Below are 20,257 nucleotides of genomic sequence, written 5' to 3' on the forward strand. Positions count from 1 at the left end.
TAATTTTTGTTTAATCTGAAACAAGTCCATTAAAAATCTTATCAATTTGGGGGTGCCTGGGTGGCTCAGTTGGTTAAGCGACTGCCTTCGGCTCAGGTCATGATCCTGGAGTCCCAGGATCGAGTCCCACATCGGGCTCCCTGCTCAGCAGGGGGTCTGCTTCTCCCTCTGACCCTCTTCCCTCTTGTGCTGTCTCTCATTCTCTCTCTCAAATAAATAAATAAAATCTTTAAAAAAAAATAAAAGTCTCATCAATTTGTATAAACTTTCCAGCACTTACTAAAAATGAAAATGGCCTATTTCTGTCAGCTGAAGGTAAGCAATGAAATTTAAATGTCCCATAAAATATGCCTGAATCATGTTCTTGTTACATACAATTTATGCTAAGTTGTAAGTTAAAGCGCTTACAAATGCTACCCCCTCCTTTATTTTTTTATTCTCATTTGAAGCTGATGGGGCAAGTGGACCTCTTGTTGAAACTGAATAAAACTACCGGGTGAGATGTTAGTCTGACCTACTTTGTACTTCCCTCCTCAACGTGGTCTAGGGACCAAGGGCAGGCTGCCCCAAATGTACCACAATGGCACAGTGATTATTTTGAATTGAAGCTGCTTGAGAAACAGCCAGTGCAAGACCACTCAGAACCTCCCCTGTCCCCCTGAATCAGTCTCCCATATGGAAGGTACCCTCCCTGTACTAAGAAGTGAAAAGACATGGTTATCACCAGAGATTGGAATTTTTAAGAGGAGAAAGATGTAGAAACCTTGTTATTTATTTTTACTAATCTACTACTTCGCCCAAATTTTGCTTAGAATTTCTTCCTCATTAAAACTCTCAAACACTTGTTTTCTTTATCCTGTCAATTTCTCACAAATGTACTGTCTCTCTTCCTAAAAGGTAGAAAAACTGCTTGCCTTGGTCATTTCTGTAGGTTTCCATTTCATTACTGGGCCTTGCTGTGTAGTAATAAAACTTTGGCTTCTTTCTCCTGTTAATCTGTTTCATGTAAATTTAATTTGTAGTCCAGCGAAGACCATGAAGGGTAGAGAAAAAATGTTTCCTCTCCTACAGTGTCATATGGTCTGTGATTAGTGTCAGAAGTAAGGGCTGTCGCCTTTCAAACTCTGAGTTTGAAGCTCACTGCCCATGTTCACTCATCCCAGATACCTTGAAGAAGCATGATGTGTGGTTTTTAAAAGTGTTGGTTTCCTGTTAATTCTATCTTATTATAATAGATGAATGGTTTCTGATGTCACAGATCATTAACATACCATGCTTAAAAATTGGCTAAACTTTCCCTGGCATAATTGGCAGCCTTGCCTTTTGACCTCCTAATTATATATCGTGTGTCCTCCTCTGTTATCTTTGCTAATACCTGACAATTACAGGTTGAGTGAAAATAATTATCTATTTCCCCCCACCCCCGAGAAGCGCATTGTGGCTAATTGCGTGGTTTTACCCAGTTCCTGCATATTTCAGAGACCTGTCTTGTCTTTAGGTTGAGCAGGGTCAGGTGCCTCAGCATCTTCAAATACAGATGAAATGCATAAGGGGCCTCAAGAACAAGGCTCCCCAAGGCTCTTACCTCCTCAGAGTGTCCTTGCTTGGTCGACCAGGTGGCTGTGCCTTGCAGTGGAGGCAAATGGAGGAGCTGAAGACCAGAATACATCCAGTGAGGCATGATGGAAACTTTTATGATGTGGGGCTGTATTTCCATGAAAGCCTTTATGTGGTAAGCTGGACTTTTTGCACACATAACACTTTTTAAGTAGCTTCCCCATGCTTCCTATCTGTCCATTTTTTCATCCCTATTGATATAGCTTTAGGTATTCAACTTTGGGTAGTAAACAGAAAGGATTTCATTCATTCATTCATTCATTCATTCATCCAGCAAATACCCAGTGAGCGCCTACTATGCACCAAGCATCTGTTGTGGACCATAAATGGACACTCTAAGTCCAGTGTAAAATGAAAATGCTAGCTTTATGTATCAAGAACATATAATGTGGATGCTTGGTCTAGTTCTTCATCTTTTTAGGATTTATGTGCTGAGCGATTGAGGATGTGTGTTATTTGGTGTGTAGTACATGTATACGTGTGTAGGTAGCCAGGGACGCTGATTTTAGGTGAGAACCAAGCTTTAGGACAGAAGCAAAGTTGGAAGGATTGTTCAGAAAATATATTATGGATATAGGGGGATGTGTTTACCATGCAAAGGGATTGCAGAGAAGATGGTGCTGAGTAAGACAAGAAGAGGTGGGTAAGATTAAAGAGTGACCCTGGGGACACCTGGGTGGCTCAGTTGGTTAAGCGTCTGCCTTTGGCTCAGGTGATGATCCCAGGGTCCTGGGATCAAGTCCCGCATCGGGCTCTCCACTCCGCGGGGAGCCTGCTTCTCCCTCTGCCTCTGTCTCTCATGAATAAATAAATAAAATCTTAAAAAAAAAAAAAAAAGAAAAAGAGTGACCCTGGATGCAGGGATGAGAAGCAGATCATCAAGTTACCTTTGGAAGCAGAGAAGGAAGGCTCAGCTTCCTCTGGGGCATGTTCCAGGAAACTCCAGCCCAAGAAAAAGAAAGGAGGTTGGGTTAGTCCCAGGACGCTTACCGCATGCTGACACATTGGACGTTGGGCATGAGCACTGACTGTTCACAAATATAGAATTGCCTTGTATACTATTAATTTGAATGCATAAAACAAACATCTTGAGAGTCAATATAGGTATCACAGAGTGATATTTAAGAAAAAAACCTAATTTCTCTCTAAAATATATAGAAGTGCTCTCTTTCCCCACTTCCCCTTAGGTTTTGTGCTAAAAGTATCTTTTTAATTAATTTTAGCATGTGGTATTTCATTAAGGGTTGTAATGTATTATTCACATGAATATACTCTTCAGATAATGTATTGTATTTATCCTGACCAACTGAAAAAATTAAAATGGGATGTGAAGCCATAAAAAAATGAGCCATTCTGTACAGAGATCTATGAACTACAAACTTAGGAGGCCACCCTTGTAGGGTCCAAGAAGAAAATTACCAACCTCCATTTTTTTGCCACCTTTACTTGTTGGATATCTATGCTCCTTGAGGACAGTGTTTTTGTTGTTGTTGTTGTTTTGTTGGTTGGTTTTTGTTTTTGTTTTATTAATGAGCAACAACTCTGTAGTGAATTTTAAGAAATAGAAAAGATCTAGCCTTCATAAAAGCCACACCAATGAATAATAAGAGCAGAGGGTCAGATGACCTCTCTGTTTGAAAGTTGGCAGGGGTTAAAACCAAAAAGCAAAGCCCTCCTACTGTTGGGAGCCATGTACTAACCAGACATTCAGTGAAGGTCACAGCTTAATCCTAAAATGTATCCATGGTCCACTTCTATATGGTTTGGAGAATTGGTAGTGTTGATGAGGGTGGTAAGATCAGAAGTCTCTCTAAGACAGAGACCTCAACTCTTCCTGGGACAGCATTCTCCTCAAGCGAAAAGGAATCCTGGCTGACAACAGTCACTGGGGAACCAGACCTCAGTTGGCTCATCTGTGAGATGGGGATAATATCTGTCTACCAGACACATTGTGAGAAATGACTAAGAATATACTTGTGGAAATCCAGTGCCAGTGTGTAGTAGGAATCTAGAGCCTTTTTTTATTATCACTGTTGTAATTATTCTGTTTCTTTGATAATGAACCCCATAAATTTTTACCCAGTGGACTTTCATTTTAATATATATGATGGATGTTTATATGGCAAGTAACTTTTAAACTGACATTTGCTTGAGAACAATGTCAGTTAACTTTTTTTTTTCCCTCTAATAACGGATCCCAAAGGCCTTGTGAAGGGTGGGGGGGGGATACCTGTGAGAGGAGCTAGTCTTGGGTTGGACAGAGAGGACATTTTTCCCTGGGGGAACCCACTGCCTCTATGGAATCAGACTTTGAGGATGCGTTCTAAGAAGGCAGCAGACATAATTCAGCCCCTGAGCTGAGGTCTTGGTTCTCACCCTTCACCTCAGAGAAATTTCAGAAACGTGGTGAGACCTAAAATTTTAGTTATTTTAAAAAATAATTCAATCAGTACCTAATGGGCTGTTGCATTCTTTTGGTACATTTTAATTAAGTACCTGAAATTTTAATGCATGGAGTTAGGCAACAGAATATGTCATTTCAGGAGCTTGCTTTTTAGAACCATCTGCATAATTAATTGTTTGATGTTAAAAGGCAATAGAAATTGTTATTTCTATTATTGTTATTATGTTCTTATTATTGTTATTATGGATTTAGAGGCCCATCCCTGGCTCCGGCTATCAGAGTGTGAACTCCAGGGCAGAAGTCACATACATATATTGCTGTGTTTGCTTTGAGAATATTCCATGCATGCTGTCGGAAGATCCTAACAGTGCTGCAGATCAAATGCCAGGAGGGCTGAAGAAGTGTACTAAGGACGGCTTCAGGGAGAGGGGCAGAACCACTACGTGACTGTTGTTGCAAAAATATTCAGCATTAAAAAAAGTGCATCCAGTCTGTAGGGGAAAGCAGAGGCCGGCCCTTCTTTCAATAGTAAAATGCATTTTTCCCTTCCTGCCAAAAAGAACAAGAAGTGTCTTGGAATAGTTGAAATAACAACCCCAAATTTTCTTCCCCTGTGTCAGGAGCAAACAAACAAAAATAATTACCTCCTGCCACAGCCAAGGAAAATTTACTCTTTAACAGCCTGACAAAATGTCACAGAATTACATGCATCCCTTGGTATCACCTAACAAAATCCTGGATCCCCAAAGAAAGGCACTAGGCTATTTCGCATTCAGTGTATATAGGAAAAGTACAAATTTCAGGACAAAAACAGAAACAAGAAAAGCACCAAAACCTCCAGAACTTGACAGGAAAGAGAAGTCATCTGAGGCTGTTTGATTTCAGAATAAAAATGCTATTGCTCAAAGTCCTGTTCATTCCATTGGGTTCTACCCAATAATAGCAGATTTTTCACTAACCGTACAATTCTGCCTGCCAGTCACTCTGCTGGCCGTTTGTGGGATACTGACAGTTAAAACAGCAAGTTTTCCAGAAAGGCAATTTTTTAATAATAGGAATACACATACACAAACACATAAATGTGCATTGGGTATGTAATTGATATTGGGACATTTAAGATATTTATGTCACTACTTTTAAAATGCAAGTCTAAGGGTGCCTGGGTGGCTCAGTTGGTTAAGCGACTGCCTTCGGCTCGGGTCATGATCCTGGAGTCCTGGGATCGAGTCCTGCATCGGGCTCCCTGTTCGGCAGGGAGTCTGCTTCTCCCTCTCCCACTCCCCATTTGTGTTCCCTCTCTCGTTTGTGTTCCCTCTCTCGTTTGTGTTCCCTCTCTCGCTGTGTCTTTCTCTGTCAAATAAATAAATAAAATCTTTAAAAAAAAATAAAAAAATAAAATAAAATGCAAGTCTAAGACAGGGTCATCTCTATTGTAACTCCAGGAACAGGAGAAATTGGCTTCATAAGGTCTTTTGAGAATGCAGGGCATCTTACAAGTGCTAACAGTGCGGGGAGATGGTCATCTCTTCTCATGAAGAAAGGATGGACTGAGAAAACATTGCCCAAAAGGAAGGGCAAATCCTAATTACAGAAGCACCCAGAATGCTGAGGAAAGGCCTGCATTACCCACATGTAAGTTTACCTTGTTAATAGATCTTGGAATGAGGATACAGCGTTACGAGGTATCAAAGCTGGCTTCCTTTTGGCATCTGGCTATGCCAGGAGGTAAATATTTGAAGGTTAAGGTGAAAAGCGTTTGAGAAGTCTCCAAAGGAGGCAGCAGATATATTGGTAAGCCCCAAGTAATATACCCCAAACATCCAAAGACTACTTCCAGATACTATCATTTGGATTTTGTCTAAATAATTCCACATCTTAACATTGGTTTTCCTGTATTGCAAGGTGGAGTTGATCTGAAACAATGAGTTGACTGACAAGTCTGAGCTTCAGTCCTCTCCTGTGAAATGGGGTAATAACAACTCCCTCCCCCTTTTGAGTTATTGTAAGAATCATATTTAATTAAATTATGGATTTTAGACTTAAGCTTGTTTTGCCTGAAGATTTTTGAATAGTTCCTTGGTAGAGACATTTGGAACCTACTTGTCTTTTTTTTTTTTTTTTTTTTTTTTTAAAGATTTTATTTATTTATTTGAGAGAGAGAGAATGAGAGACAGCACGAGAGGGAAGAGGGCAGAGGGAGAAGCAGACCCCCCGCTGAGCAGGGAGCCCGATGCGGGACTCGATCCCGGGACTCCAGGATCATGACCTGAGCCGAAGGCAGTCGCTTAACCAACTGAGCCACCCAGGCGCCCAACCTACTTGTCTTTTGACATTTATCCTGGAAATCTTTCAAATAGAAAACATTGCCTTCTTTGTTGATCATGTTCATTAACAATGCATAAGCAAGGATCTTTGAGAAGGTATATGCCACCCTCCGAAATATGCCTTTTGTCTTTCAGTTTTTGCAGGATGATAAACTAAGTTAAATATTCTGATTGTCTTAGTCTACCATTCTGCCAGAAGCCGGAGCCAAAGACATATTTTGTTTTCAGGTTAGGTTCTATAAATACCTGGAAATTCTAGATGAGATATGAGCCAGTGGCTTTTAAATGCACAGATAAACACTCAAGAGGGAAAAGGATCTCCTTGATTATCAGAAATGAAGAAGAAATTGAAAACCAGACAGGGCAGTGAGTTAACTGGGGAGATGATCAATCTTGGGTAGCTAAAGCTTTGGATTTTAATGGCCATTCAGGAGGTGAGGCCTTGGGCCCATTAGATATGGAGTTTTGAAAGAAAGTCTCCTGCATTAAACTAGGATATTCAAGACTAGCCCAAAAAGGATAGACTGGACAAAAAAAATAATCTGCCCACGAATAGAGGGAAATAATAAGAAATTTCTCTTTCTCTAGGTTTTGTTTAAAATTTTCTTTCTTCTGTTAACCTAGTAATATAACTCTTATAAGGAAAATATATAGTAGTTGAAATTAAAAATTCAAAAGATATATTACTTAGAATAGACCCTCTAAGCAGAGAGCTAATGTGCTGGAAGCCAGATCTGAGGACCTTGCCTGGACTGCAGCTCTAAGAGATAAAGAGATGAAAAAACTGAAGTGATTTGGAAAGATTTAGAAAAGAAGGTCTAACATGCAGCTTATAATATTCCCAGAAGCAGAGAATAATGAAAAAGAGGGAATAAACATTATACGAAGATGTAACAGCTATTAATTTCCCAGACTTGCCAGAAACTCTCAGATTAAGGGAACAAAAATTGTGAGCAGGACAAAGTAAAATCAATCCGCAGGTGAACACATAGTGACGAAGCTGCAGATGGCAATAGTGAGGACTGAAGACAATTGAACAATATATTCAGGGTCCTGGGAGAAAATTTAAGATGGTTACCTAACCTACCATTCAAGAGTTGGCACAGGGGGATGTTCTAAATGAATAGAAACCGTTTTGACTAAGAATATTAGATGAGCTTCCTAAAGCTGCCATAATGAAGGATCATAAACTTAGTGGCTCAAAACAAAGAATTTTATTGTCTCACAATTCTGGAGGCCAGAAGTTTGAAGGCAAGACTTCAGTAGGACCTTTGCTCTCTCTCTCTCAGTGCTAGGGAAGAACTGTCCTGTACCTCTCTTCTAGCTTCTGGTAGCCCCAGGTGTTCCTTGCCTGTAGATGCATCCCTCCTATCGTCTGTCTTCATGTGGCCATCTCCCTGTGTTTCTTCACATCTTCTTCCCTCTGTGTGTATTTGTCTTTGTGCCCAAATTTCCCCTTTTTGTAAGGACACCAGTCATAATGGATTAGGACCCACCCTAATGACCTTAACTTGGTTAAATCAACAAAGATCTTATTTCCAAATCCTGTCACATTCTGAGATTCTGGGGGTTAGTATTTCAATATATCTTCTTTTGGGGGACACAATTCAATCCACAACCAATATAACCTTGCTAAAAGAATTAACAAGAAATATCTTTCAAGAGCAAGGAAGAATGAAAGGATGAATGCCATCTTGTATTATTCTTTTGAATCTTCTAGATTTGAAATGTTTTATAATTTTCCAAAAGAATATAAAATAAACACTATGCTTTTTCTATTCAATTTTAATAAAATATTAGGTAATTAAGAGCTTTTGAATAGCAGAAGAAAGAATAAATGATTGTATAATTTGTACAATTAAATAATTATTTCTCCAACTAATGAACTCAAAATTGAGTCAAGTGTTGGGGCTAAGACATCTCTGTTTTCACAGGATGTGTATACCACAGTTGGAAAGCACTGATTGAAACCTTTTTTAAACTGTTGTGGGAATCCATTTTGTTTATAATTACAAAGATGATAAACTATAGAAAACCATTACATAAGGAAAATCTTATTATAAGAAAATTGGACTGATCCTTTGAAAATTTGGTGAAAAATTTGACTATTTCTTCAGTTGTACTTGGTTTCTAATATTCTAATATTCTAATCTATGCAGATAAATAAACATGAAATCTTTAGTGCTGTATAGAAAATTGAAATAGAAAATATACTGAACTACTTTTTAAAAAGTCACAAATGAAGAATTGTGATGATTATGATAACTGCTTTCCCATTATCATTTAACATATGTCATTATTCAAAGATGATATTTAAATATGACAATTAAAAATATTATTATTGTACTTTGGCAATAGCATCTGAGCTGAAAGAACAGTTTGTTAATTATTAGATAAAACTGCTATGCTTATAATTCTTTTTCATTTGGTACAGGGATTGGCCAACTTAAAAGAAAAAAGGATACAAATAATAGGTTAAAGAAGCAAAACTAGCAAAATTCAGGCAAAGAACATTGAATAATGAATTAAAAAAAGAGTTCTGGGGGCGCCTGGGTGGCTCAGTCGGTTGAGCGACTGCCTTCGGCTCAGGTCATGATCCCGGAGTCCTGGGATCGAGCCCCACATCGGGTTCCCGGCTCGGCGGGGAGCCTGTTTCTCCCTCTGACCTTCCCCCCTCTCATCCTGTTTCTCTCTCGCTCGCTCTCTAATAAATAAATAAATAAAACCTTTAAAAATAAAAAATAAAAAAAGAGTTCTGAAAGGTCATGTGCTCAGGTTGGGCTAAGCCTCAGGCAGCTCTAACAAACATGACCAGGACGTCTGTGTGGAGCAGGTAACCCATGCTGACTCCGAATTTGCTGACATTACAGGGTTATTATTTCTGGAAGGATGTAGCATTCTGGAACAATTTCTCTAATGATTCCATTAAGACCATGGTTTCCTTCAATTTGGGCTTACATATTTCATTTTTCACATTTCCCTACACCACAAAGAAAAGAAAACCAGGTCTTGGATTGAGGGTCTGTGTCAACAAGGGGGGAAAAATCACTCAATTTTGATGGTACTTAACCCCATTTTATTCGATAAGCACATCTGTTTTTTGAATCACATGTCAGTGTGTGAATGATGAAATTTTATAAGTACTAGTTTGAAGGCAAAAAATAATGTGCCTTACAGTAAGTTGTGGCCATTTGAGGGTTTTTTAAGAAAGAAGTCGGATATTTGCCATCATTGGTATTAAAAAGCACACTATAGCAGAGAAGCTACAGGAAAAGGAAGCTCATAGAACAAAATGTAACAACATAGGCTTCTTTCTACATGACAGAATCACAATGAGCAGACATCTATTAGTCTCTTACTTTCAAGAGGATCTGCTCTGTACTTATTTGCGGCTGGATGAGACTTTGTCTTTGGATTCAGGAAAATAAAATACCTCTTAACTACTAAAAAAAAAAACTTTTAGAAATACTATCACAGAAAATTTTCTTGTATATTTGAATATGAAAAATAAATACAGGGGACCAAGACCTGGTAGAATGGTGGTTAAGTGTGTGCTCTTTACCTTGAATTGAATTTTGGTTCCAAAACCTACTTAGCAATGTGACTTAGAGTAGTCACCTAATCTCCCTGTGCCTCTGTGATCTCCACATAAAATAGTCATCACAAGAAGCCCAACCTGGTTGATTTTATGATGTTATTTACCACCAATAGGGTTGTGGTCTAGGGTAAATGTTATATAGTGCAGCTCAGAGCCGACATGCTTCAAGGACTAAAGTATTTTAAAATTAAGAATAAACCAGCTCCAAAAAACAAATAAAAAATAAACAAACCCCAAATATATGCCTAAAATGAAGTTTTGATTAAATAAAGTATGTCATTATTTCTCTTTCTAACATGTCCATGACTATATTGCTCGAAAGGATAAACAAGAGATTGTGAACATTTATAGGTTAAGTCCACCCTTTCTAAAACCAGTGAAGTGTTTCAGACCCAAATAGAGTGTACGGTTTTCACTAATATTATGGCATTTAACCTCAAAAGAAATAAGTGTGGAAGACATTAATATTTCTATTTCACAGATGAGAAACTGCATTATGGAGAAATAATGCTAGTTACCTAACATCTTAGCAGGGCAGCGTTGACAATGAAACCCTTGCTCTATAACTCTGGATACTCAACTCCTTTCTACCTCCAAAAAGGCTTTTCACTAACCCCAGGGGCATCACCAATGTTCCCTTGGTCATCATTAGTGAAAGTGGTCTTTTCATCACATCACTACAACACTTCCCTTTTGAAACATCTATTGACTTTCCATTGCTCTTAAGATAAATCAAAGTCCTTGCCATGGATTCGAAGACACTGGCCATGTGGCCTTAGCCTCTGTCCACAGTCTTTACCCTCATTAAATAGAGCAAACTTCCCATTATGTACCCAAGCACACTCTTAGCTCAAGCTGTGCCTGAATTCCAGATATCCTTCAAGTTTGGTGTGCCATTGGGCATTTGTTCCCGATGTTAACTCCTACTTATCCTTGAAATCTCAAACTCAATCATGCTATTGTTTATACACATGAATGAGCTCCAACAAGATTTCACATGTTTGAGGACAGAGGCCATATCATGTTTATTGGTGTGTTTGTTGGAGCATATGGTGCTTGTACATAGTAGGCATTCAATAGATACTTCTAAAATAAAAAAGGAAACAAAATGTGAAACTTTAGTTATAGAGATGCAATAAGTTTAATGTAAATTCAGTTTTTCAAAAATGAGTACAAGGAAATGTCAAGATAATCTTAAGAGTCAAATCTTGGTAACAGTAGTTTCTAAAATGGAAATAGACCTGATTAAGAAGAAACAAATCAATTTGGTGGAAGAGATACGATTTTCACATTACTTATAAATGGGGAGCCCATTGCTGGTAATGAGTAAGGAAATAAATATCAATGTTTTATGGTTTTACAATTTCATGTTTATTTTTTGTTGTCTCTCTTCTTTAATATATAAAACCAATATTTTAGGTAAACATTTTCTAGAGAGAGAAGTGAGCTCATAAACTCACTTCCTTGAAGCATGAGCAAATTCAACAAAGCTCATTCTCAAGTGGAATGCTTCTGAGAATTTCCTGGGTACTTAGACATGCATGGGGACCTCCTTGAAAGCACCTGTTTGATGTTATATTAACTGTAAACTTGATTATTTTAAAGACCAAGCAAACATTTCTCCAGATTATTTTTTGATATTTTTAAGTGAAAATAGCTCTATTGGCCTAATTATAGAATGCAATTACAAGCTCTTTATTAAGAAAATAATAGAATTTTAAAAGTATATGTAAAAATCTAGCTCTCAGCAAGCATGCACCCCTATTCTAGAGCTATATTAACTGCATACACATTTACCTTCCTTTTATTAGTCATTGCTATCTAAACAAAGTTGTTTAAATTATTCATTCACTGTGCAAATGAAAAGTACGTTTAGTAAATAAATAAATAAGCACTTCAGACTTAGGAAACACTACAAGTAATAAAAGAGATAAAAAATATGAAAACCTGGCAAGTAGCATTTCTGAATTCACATTAGCTTGCTTGAATTATTGGAAGTCTTCATGTTTGGTGTTAACTCAGATGGAAGTTGCTGGGTTAGTCAAAGGTCCCTGTAATGTACATGGCCAAATATATTAATTTTATTTGTATTGCATAACGTATTTTGCATATTGTTGTTCATTCACTCAGTTACCAATAACATGTTGGGGTAGATTAAAGATGGCCATAACTTCTTTGCTATTCCCCTCACTGAAAAGCGAGATCTATGTTTCCTCCCCTTGACTCTGAGGGGGGAAAGTTTGTGACTGCTTAACCAATGGAATATGATAGAAGTGATGCTGTCAGTTTCTAGGTGTCAGTTCTGGCTTTAAAAGACTTTAAAAGATTGGCAGCTTCACTTCCTGTCTTACTGGAAGCCATGCCCTTAGGTGCTTGGGGTGCTATGTAAAAGAATTCATAAAAATCTACCTTGCTAGAGAGACCAGAAGGTGAGGCCCTGTGACTGTAGGAGAGAGCTCGTGGGCAGGGACTGGCTTTCTATTTGTCTTTGCCACTGTGCTTGGCATGTGAGAGAAGCCATCTTGGACCCTTCAGTTCAGCCCAGCCACCAGTTAAATAGCATCAAGTAGACCCACCTGATGCTGTGTGGAGTAGATGAGTCACTCTGCTCAATCAGACCTCTTTTTTTGATCCACAGAATTGGCAGATATAGTAAAATGTTGTTTCAAGCCACTGATTTTTGCAGCAATAAGTAACTGAAAAGCTTATTTATGTAGCTCCTCATATTACCAAATAATATCTCAAGAGCTGGAGGAATAAAGTCAGGACCCTCTCCTTAAATTGCTTGGGTAGCTTTTACAAACAGAACCTTGTGTGCTTAAAGGAAAAAAAAAAAATAAGAATCATTTTATTTCTAAATTCAGCTTTGAATCACCCAAAAGGCATTTGAATCTTGTATGAAATGGCTGTCCTTTAGTTATGCCATGTGCATATAGGAAGTAGATGTGGTAGATGAGGGTGGATAGAGAGGGGGCTGTTATGGACTGAATTTTGCACCCCTCCCCCCCAATTCATATGCTGAGGTCATAAATCCCAGTACCTCAGAAGGTGACTTGTATTCGGAGATAGGTTCTTTAAAGAGGTTAATTATGTTAAAATGAGGTCATTAGGGTGGGCCTTAATCCAATATGGTGCTGTCTTTATAAGAAGGGGAGATTAAGACACAGACACACACCAATGGAAGACCGATGTGAGGGATACAAGCCAAGGAGAGAAGCCTCAGAAGAAACTAACCCAGCCAACACTTTGACCTCGGACTTCCAGCCTCCAGAACTGTGAGAAAATAAATTTCTGTTTTTTAAGCCACCCAGCCCATGGTACTTTGCTATGGCCACACTAGAACATGATTCCAGGGGCTCATGAAGAAGTGGTGACAGTGAATAGTCCTTTTTTTTTCCAGTGGTAAACAAGAAGCAATGATAGATTTTAACCTTTTAGAATTCAATGTGTAAATCTGGCATCATTGAAATAAGGTCTGGCTCTCCCATCCCTCTGGCATAGTCACATTGTATGTAGGTGGGTTTGGGCTAATTGTAGGGCACACAGAAGCTCCAGAGAAAACCTTACTTAGACTCACTGTACTGTCAGGCTACTTCATGTATCTATAGAATTTTAAGAAGTCTATCAACCAGTTAATATTTATACATCAGTGTGGCAAGGTATCATTATTATAGTAGTAGATGGGCACCATTTTTGTTTTACTGGAGGGAACTCCAATATGAATAAAATAGCAACTTTTCAAACATGACATTTAATCCATGCATGTAAATCAAACCGAGAATCTATTATTCATTATTAAAAGGGGTGGCATATTTTTATTACACTGAGAATGAAACACAAATACTGTGAAAAATTTAGTGCCTCTTCTTGAAATTTTAAGACACTTATCATGTAGGCAGCTAGCTGGTACTGGCACTCATTTTAAAATATAGCCATGAAATTAATAAGTTTGAAGCTTTATGCCTGAAAAGAGGATGCTCAATTTCAGTGAAATAGGCAAATTTATTTTTTATTTAAAGCTTCCTAAATACTTAAGATGGTAAAGTACTTCAGTAATGTTCTGATTCCAATATGTATATGAAGAATATAGTTCATATTCTTGTCATTATTAGTCATGGCCACAGTGTTCTTCCCTGAAGTGCTTTCTGAAAACTGCATATATCAGAAACTGATTAAAATGACCTAAAGTATTAATTCTTAAAATATGATGAACCCAACATTTTGCAAGAGGTTATTTTCTATGTGACATTTAATATCAAAAAATTGAAATGATTTTAATAACTCATAGGAAGGAGTAGTCTTAGGAAAACTAGAGCCTGAACATGATTGCTTTTATTGATTATTGATTATTACCATTAATAAGGAATAATCTGAGAATATATGATATTATGCAGTTTTAGAAAGTTTTCCATTATGTTAGGTGGAGGAAGGCTATTTTTTTTGTCAGTTCTTGACAGGGTCACTTCTGCTGGTCAAGAGGTCCCCCAGACTTGTGAGAACCTAGATTGCAAATGGCTTTCCCTGAATGGCATGGGTGGTCACTGATCATGCATCCCACTCTCGGCAGTGGTCTGGTTCTGCTAAGGGTTCAACGCTTTAGGAAAACACTTATTCTCACTGGCCTCAGTTCCCTCATGTGTACAATGGGAATCTAATACCTAATTCACAGGGACTTTGTGAGCATTAAATAATACGGTGTATAAATTGCTGAGCATAGTGGGTTGCATGTAGGAACTAATTCTATGCTATAACCATTTTTATCACTATAATAATAATCCACTATGTAGAACGTTCTCTGTTTTCCTCTGTGTTAGGTTTCTCCAGCTCTTCAAAACATCTCTTCCAGAAGTATTAGTTAATCCAGCCTTATTTCCTTGAAGACAGCTCAGTTTCCATTAAACTTATCTGATGCTATTTTACCTCTACTCATTGCTACAGTGATGTGAGGGGTTTCAAGGCCTTCAGTGTGGAAATTCACTTTATCACTGTGCCTCGTAGTCTCTGGCAGAGAGGAAGAGTAAGGTGTAATTGACTGCCTGCTGTGTGTCAAGTTCTTCACAGTATGCTTAATATACACTATCAATGCAAACCTTATACAACCCAATCTATTGTTAAACCCATTTTGCAGATAAGGGAAACTGAGGTTTTAAAGATGAGGACTTACCCAGATGTTTGAAGCTGAAATTGCAACCAAGGTATGAATGACCCCACAGTCCAAACGCTGAAGTTCACAATCCACCCTAAAGGAAGCAGCAAGAACTGATAAACATATTGGCTTTTTCCATATCTCTAAAGTACTCATCAATTCCTATTATATTTCTTTGTATTTTTACCGGGCTTATTTCTATTACTAAAGCCAAGTCCCCCTGTCTTTTGAGGTTCTTTCTCTGTCCTTTTGGAGGACAGGTTTTGTATCATGTAGTAAACTAACATTTGGGAATGAGACTCTTACATTACATGATATTGACAGGTGGTCATTTAATCTTAAGACTATTTGGTAGTGCTAGAATGTGAGCTTCTTGGGAGTAGGAACTTGGGTCTATTTTGTTCACTGCTGTATCTCTAGCACTTAGAAATGTGGCTGTCTCAAATATCTCTAAAATGAACAAATCTAAAAATTCCAGTCTCATTGCAGACTTTTATTTTTATTTTTTTTAAGATTCTATTTATTTATTTGACAGAGAGAGACACAGCAAGAGAGGGAACAGAAGAAGGGGGAGTGGGAGAGGGAGAGCAGGCTTCCCGCCGAGCAGGGAGCCCAATGCAGGGCTCGATCCCAGGACCCTGGGATCATGACCTGAGCGGAAGGCAGACACTTAACGACTGAGCCACCCAAGAGCCCCTCATTGCAGACTTTAAACAGTCAACTATTGCCTGTCTCTTAGTTGAAATTTTTTTTTAACTTCAAAAAAATTTTGGTGTTTTATGTAGATTGACATTCTTTATTTTATTGCAAATGCTTTTGAAATGCCACAAATCCATCTTTGCCCTCTGTGTCTGCTCTCTACATCTGTTCACATCTGATGTATTCGGAGTTAAGAATGCCCTAGTTACCAAATAGTAGTTCTTGTTCACTTTGCATGCAATTCAACAATCAAATCATTCTGAATTCTCTAAAGAGGGGAAACTTGCTTCTATATTTGAACTCACTCACATTGAGGGAATATGTTTTAATATTTCAATATCTATACAAAATGCTTCACAATTACTTCTAAGGCCGTAATTCTCGTATGAACACCGAGTGAAGTCACAAAGGGCTGAGTAGGGTAAAGAATGTCTCCAAGGTCACATGGCCTGTTCATTGCAAAGAGGAGGGCCAGTTATCTTTTCCCATTTATCGGCCTCATACATATACCAGGCCGTGGTCAATGACTTTTCAACCAATGGGGCTCTCAAAGCTCACAGTGAAGGCAGGGAAACGATTTCTGTTCAAACAAAAACATCATGAACTCCAGAACCGTTGAAGGTCAATCTAGTAAACTGCAAATCGGATCATGGCAAGCCTCTGCTTATGATCTTCCAGTGGACTGCCATAGCATTGAGAATAAAATCCAAATTCCTTACCTGGGCCTTCAAACTGTATGTGATCTGGTCTCTATCCCTTTCTCTCATTTTATTTCATACTCCTTTTCTGCTTGTGTATTTCACTCCAGCCTCACGCCTTTCCATTCTCTGAACACAACCAGCTCATTCTTGTTGCCGGGCCATGGAATTGGTTGTGGCTTCCTGCCTAGGAGGGCTCCTCCTTCCACTGTGACATGGCTGGTCTCAGGTTAACTGTCACTTTCTTCGACTAGATGTTCTTAATGTTCTTAACAGAATAGCTCCTCTGGTCATTTCCTAGTGCATCACTATTTTATCTTGCTTTTTTTCAACGTCAGTAGAGATAGATTAGAGCATTTGTTACTATTAAAATTGTCTTATTTGGCTATTGATGATCCCTTCCCACACCAGACAGTAGCTCAAAGAGGAAGGGAAACTTGTTTGTCTTCATTCCATTATTTTTATCCTCAGTGCCAAAAACAGTCCTTGAGTACAATATGGGCACTTAATAAAATGTCTGTGAATGAATGATTGAATAAATGGAGGGAAGTGGTAAAGTTGGATATCATTTTTGATGTAGTCAAATCAACAATTTAGTAGCTGGGAAAATGTGAGCAAATCGTTACTTTCCTAATCTTTTTTCCATCACCTGTAAAATGGGCTAATATCAATGCTGTAACAGGATTGACATGCAGATCAAATGTGATAATGTGTATGTAAGAGCTTTTTAAAATAGAAAATGCTGCCCAGGTATTACTGTTATTATTAGGTATCTTTGGTACGAAGTGGGTTGCCCAAAGGAAAAACGTTGATTAGCTATCATTGCCAAAAGTTTTCTCCTTTCCAAATGATATATTTGCCTGCTCCTTGTAAAACCATTTGTGGTTAATTTGTTGGTCTTTGATCTAATCATGCTGCAGATGTTCAGAAATGCCATCTTTTTGTGCATTGAGGCTCAGTCACTGGGGTTTGGAAAAGTAATGGGCTGTGCCCAATTTTTCCCCAATGTGTTCAACTCTCAGGGACAATGAAGGGAAAATTTATCTTTTGCCTAACAAGGAGAAACTGAAAAGAAAATTCAACTTTTTGTTTTCACAGTAAAAAAAAAGGGGGGGTGTAGAAATCCCAGAACTGAATTTTCTAAATTAAAATATTCAATTAGATTTTGCCATCTCCCTAGAGTGAAATATTCTTAGTTGAACATTTGAGTAGCATGTGAAGAGATGAGTTATGACATATTGAGGTTGAGGTCAGGTAATGGAATTTCGATATAATGAGATGACATGCCATATATTTCCTCTTGATTTCAGTCATGTTTGATGGGAAAAGGGGGAAAGGTCATATTTTTTAACCCGTAATTACTCAGGTATGAATCAGTTTGATTTTAGATAGAAATGTGGTTGCCCTAAGCTGTGTAAGTTGTATGATCAAGGACACACAAACCTGTCCTATCTTTCTGTCCATATTGGATGGTGATACTCGAAGTGTGGTCTGAAGGACCACCTGAATTACCTTTACCTTGGCATGCTTGTTAAAATTCAGATTCTCAAGCCTCGCCCCAAGTTACTGATTTGAGGATGAGAATGAAGCCTGGAAATCTGCATTTTTGATAAGCACCCTTGGATAACTCTTATACAAATTAAATTTGGGGGACTGAAAGTCTAGATCCTTGAGGATGCCATTGTATGATTATCCATGTTTCTCAAATGATTATGTTAGTTGTTGAGAAATCCAGAAATTAGATTCAGGGACTGTATGTTTTGAGAGATCATCGAATTGAACACCCATTTCAGGAAGATTTTTGTTCCTGACTAATGACTAATTTGTAAGCTATCTGGTGAATCTAGCCCTTTGGAAAGACTCGTTCTTTAAGGATCCTGGAGAGTGGGGTTTAACTGTAGTAAAACTGTTTTTTTCTTGGTCAGCCCCATGTCTACTTTCAATGGCTGAACTCAAAGTGAGCAATTTAAGGGAGAACAGGCTGAAACATGTGGAGGAAGAGCCGAAGATCCTCAGTGTGTAGGGATCAGGAAGAGAAGTAAATAGGCAGAGAAGAATGACCGTAGGCCTTTTCTCCATGAATCCAAGGTAAGCTTTCTGATGCTTTACCTCCTACATTCAGGAAGCATAATAGCATGAATGGCTCTGCAGTAGATTGTCAAAAGTCAGAAGCCAGCTCCACCCTCTACATTTCTTTTCTGTGTGACCTGACACTTGGTCTCTTTGTCTCATTTGTGTCATTCATAAAAATGGAGTTAACATAAAATCTACTTCATAGAATTCTTGTGGTGATTGAGTTGACAAGGATAAAGTGATTTAAAAGATGCCTTGTATTTCGTAAACTTTCAACAGATGTTAACTTTTGATATACTCCCTTTTAGGATTAAGGAAAACAAACAAAAAATCAATTTTCTAAAACAGGGCCCTGGAACGACTACATTTGCACAGGAGAGTGCATGGTTTTCCAATGGTGTAGGAAGTAAGATTTTTCTCTCAGAAGCTATGATGGTAATAGCTGTCACCACCCTCTGTCCTTGATACTTTGTCCAAGATAAGTTTCCAAGAATAATTACTTTCTTTTATCCCACAGCAGAAAGACTGGGGGTTAGAACTAATTTGCCTATTTATTTATCTTGGCTGAGGGAATGGAGAGGAATATAATGGTACTATTAAACTCTCACTGGATAACCTAGATTACCTTGTGCTGTGGTATCGATTCCCTTTCATCTGTCCAGAGTTATCTGCCTCAGAAAGAACATTTTGTGATTTCTACTTCATATTAAGTGTATTTATTTACTTCCTGAACTCCCCTTATTCCTTAGAATGTTAGTCCTGGAAGACATCGTTTAGTTTATTACCCATTTTGTGTACCTGCCACCTTCCCTTTGTCACCACTGTCCTCCTCCCTCCTCCACGCCCCCCAACGACTACCACCAGCATTTAATAAATGGTAAAACCAAGATCCAGAGATGGTAGGTTACCTACTTAAGTGGTAAGTTGGGATTTGATCTCATGTTTGTCTGATGCCAAAGCCCATGCTTTTAACCACTATGATATATAGCTTCTCTTTTAAAGCAGGGAAGCAATTAAATCAGATGGGAATGGACAAATAGGATTGAAGTAATCTGTATGTAAAGGCAAGAGAATCATTTAAGATCATTTAGAAGAATCGGAACCAAAGCCATGTGTAAGCAGCACCATGGTAGACTTACTTGGAACAATTTAAGCATTATGGAGTATTCTGCTTTATCTATGGAAGTGCAGATTATATGAGTATTTGCATGTTCCTCTACTATTGGCTTTGTCATGAACCTGACAAAAACCACTACACCCTTGACTTTATCTCCAGTGACTTAGACCTGTGGCTTTGAGACTCTTTTGGGCACAGTAATTGTCTTCATAGAACAGTTAAGACTGGACTTGAGTAAATACAAAGCAGGGCCAACGAAGCAGTCTACATTAGCTTGGTTATTCTATGGTAACAAAAAACCCTTATGACATCTCAGTGGCTTACTACGGTAGAAGATTATTTTTCACTTGAGCTCCATGTCCTCTTCAGGAAAGCGAGGGGTACTGTTTAACCCATTCTCATTCTGAGTCAGACTAGTTGAAAGATCACCATATAGAATGTCGTTTGTCACTGAGGCAAAGGACAGAAAAAAAGAACTCTTGAACGTCTAGAACCAAGAATAAATGCTCCAGCCTAGAAGTGATACTTGTTATGTTCACTTAAAGATCATTGGCCAGAACTAGTCAAAGGGCCCACCCAAC

General features: G+C 38.3%; 1 protein-coding gene across 1 annotated transcript in view; it reads left to right on the forward strand.

The window, feature by feature from the left end:
• Nucleotides 1-20,257, forward strand: part of LOC102743246 (uncharacterized) — a gene marked incomplete at its 5' end in the record, with an annotated part of 218,059 nt that overhangs the window by 64,053 nt on the left and 133,749 nt on the right. Inside the window, 1 exon segment of the mRNA XM_081827532.1 lies at nucleotides 1,499-1,732. Within this exon segment, the coding sequence (XP_081683658.1) occupies nucleotides 1,499-1,732 (234 nt within the window).

Source organism: Leptonychotes weddellii, chromosome 8, assembly GCF_054177405.1.
Source record: "Leptonychotes weddellii isolate Sample4059 chromosome 8, ASM5417740v2, whole genome shotgun sequence".
Classification (NCBI taxonomy): Eukaryota; Metazoa; Chordata; class Mammalia; order Carnivora; family Phocidae; genus Leptonychotes; species Leptonychotes weddellii.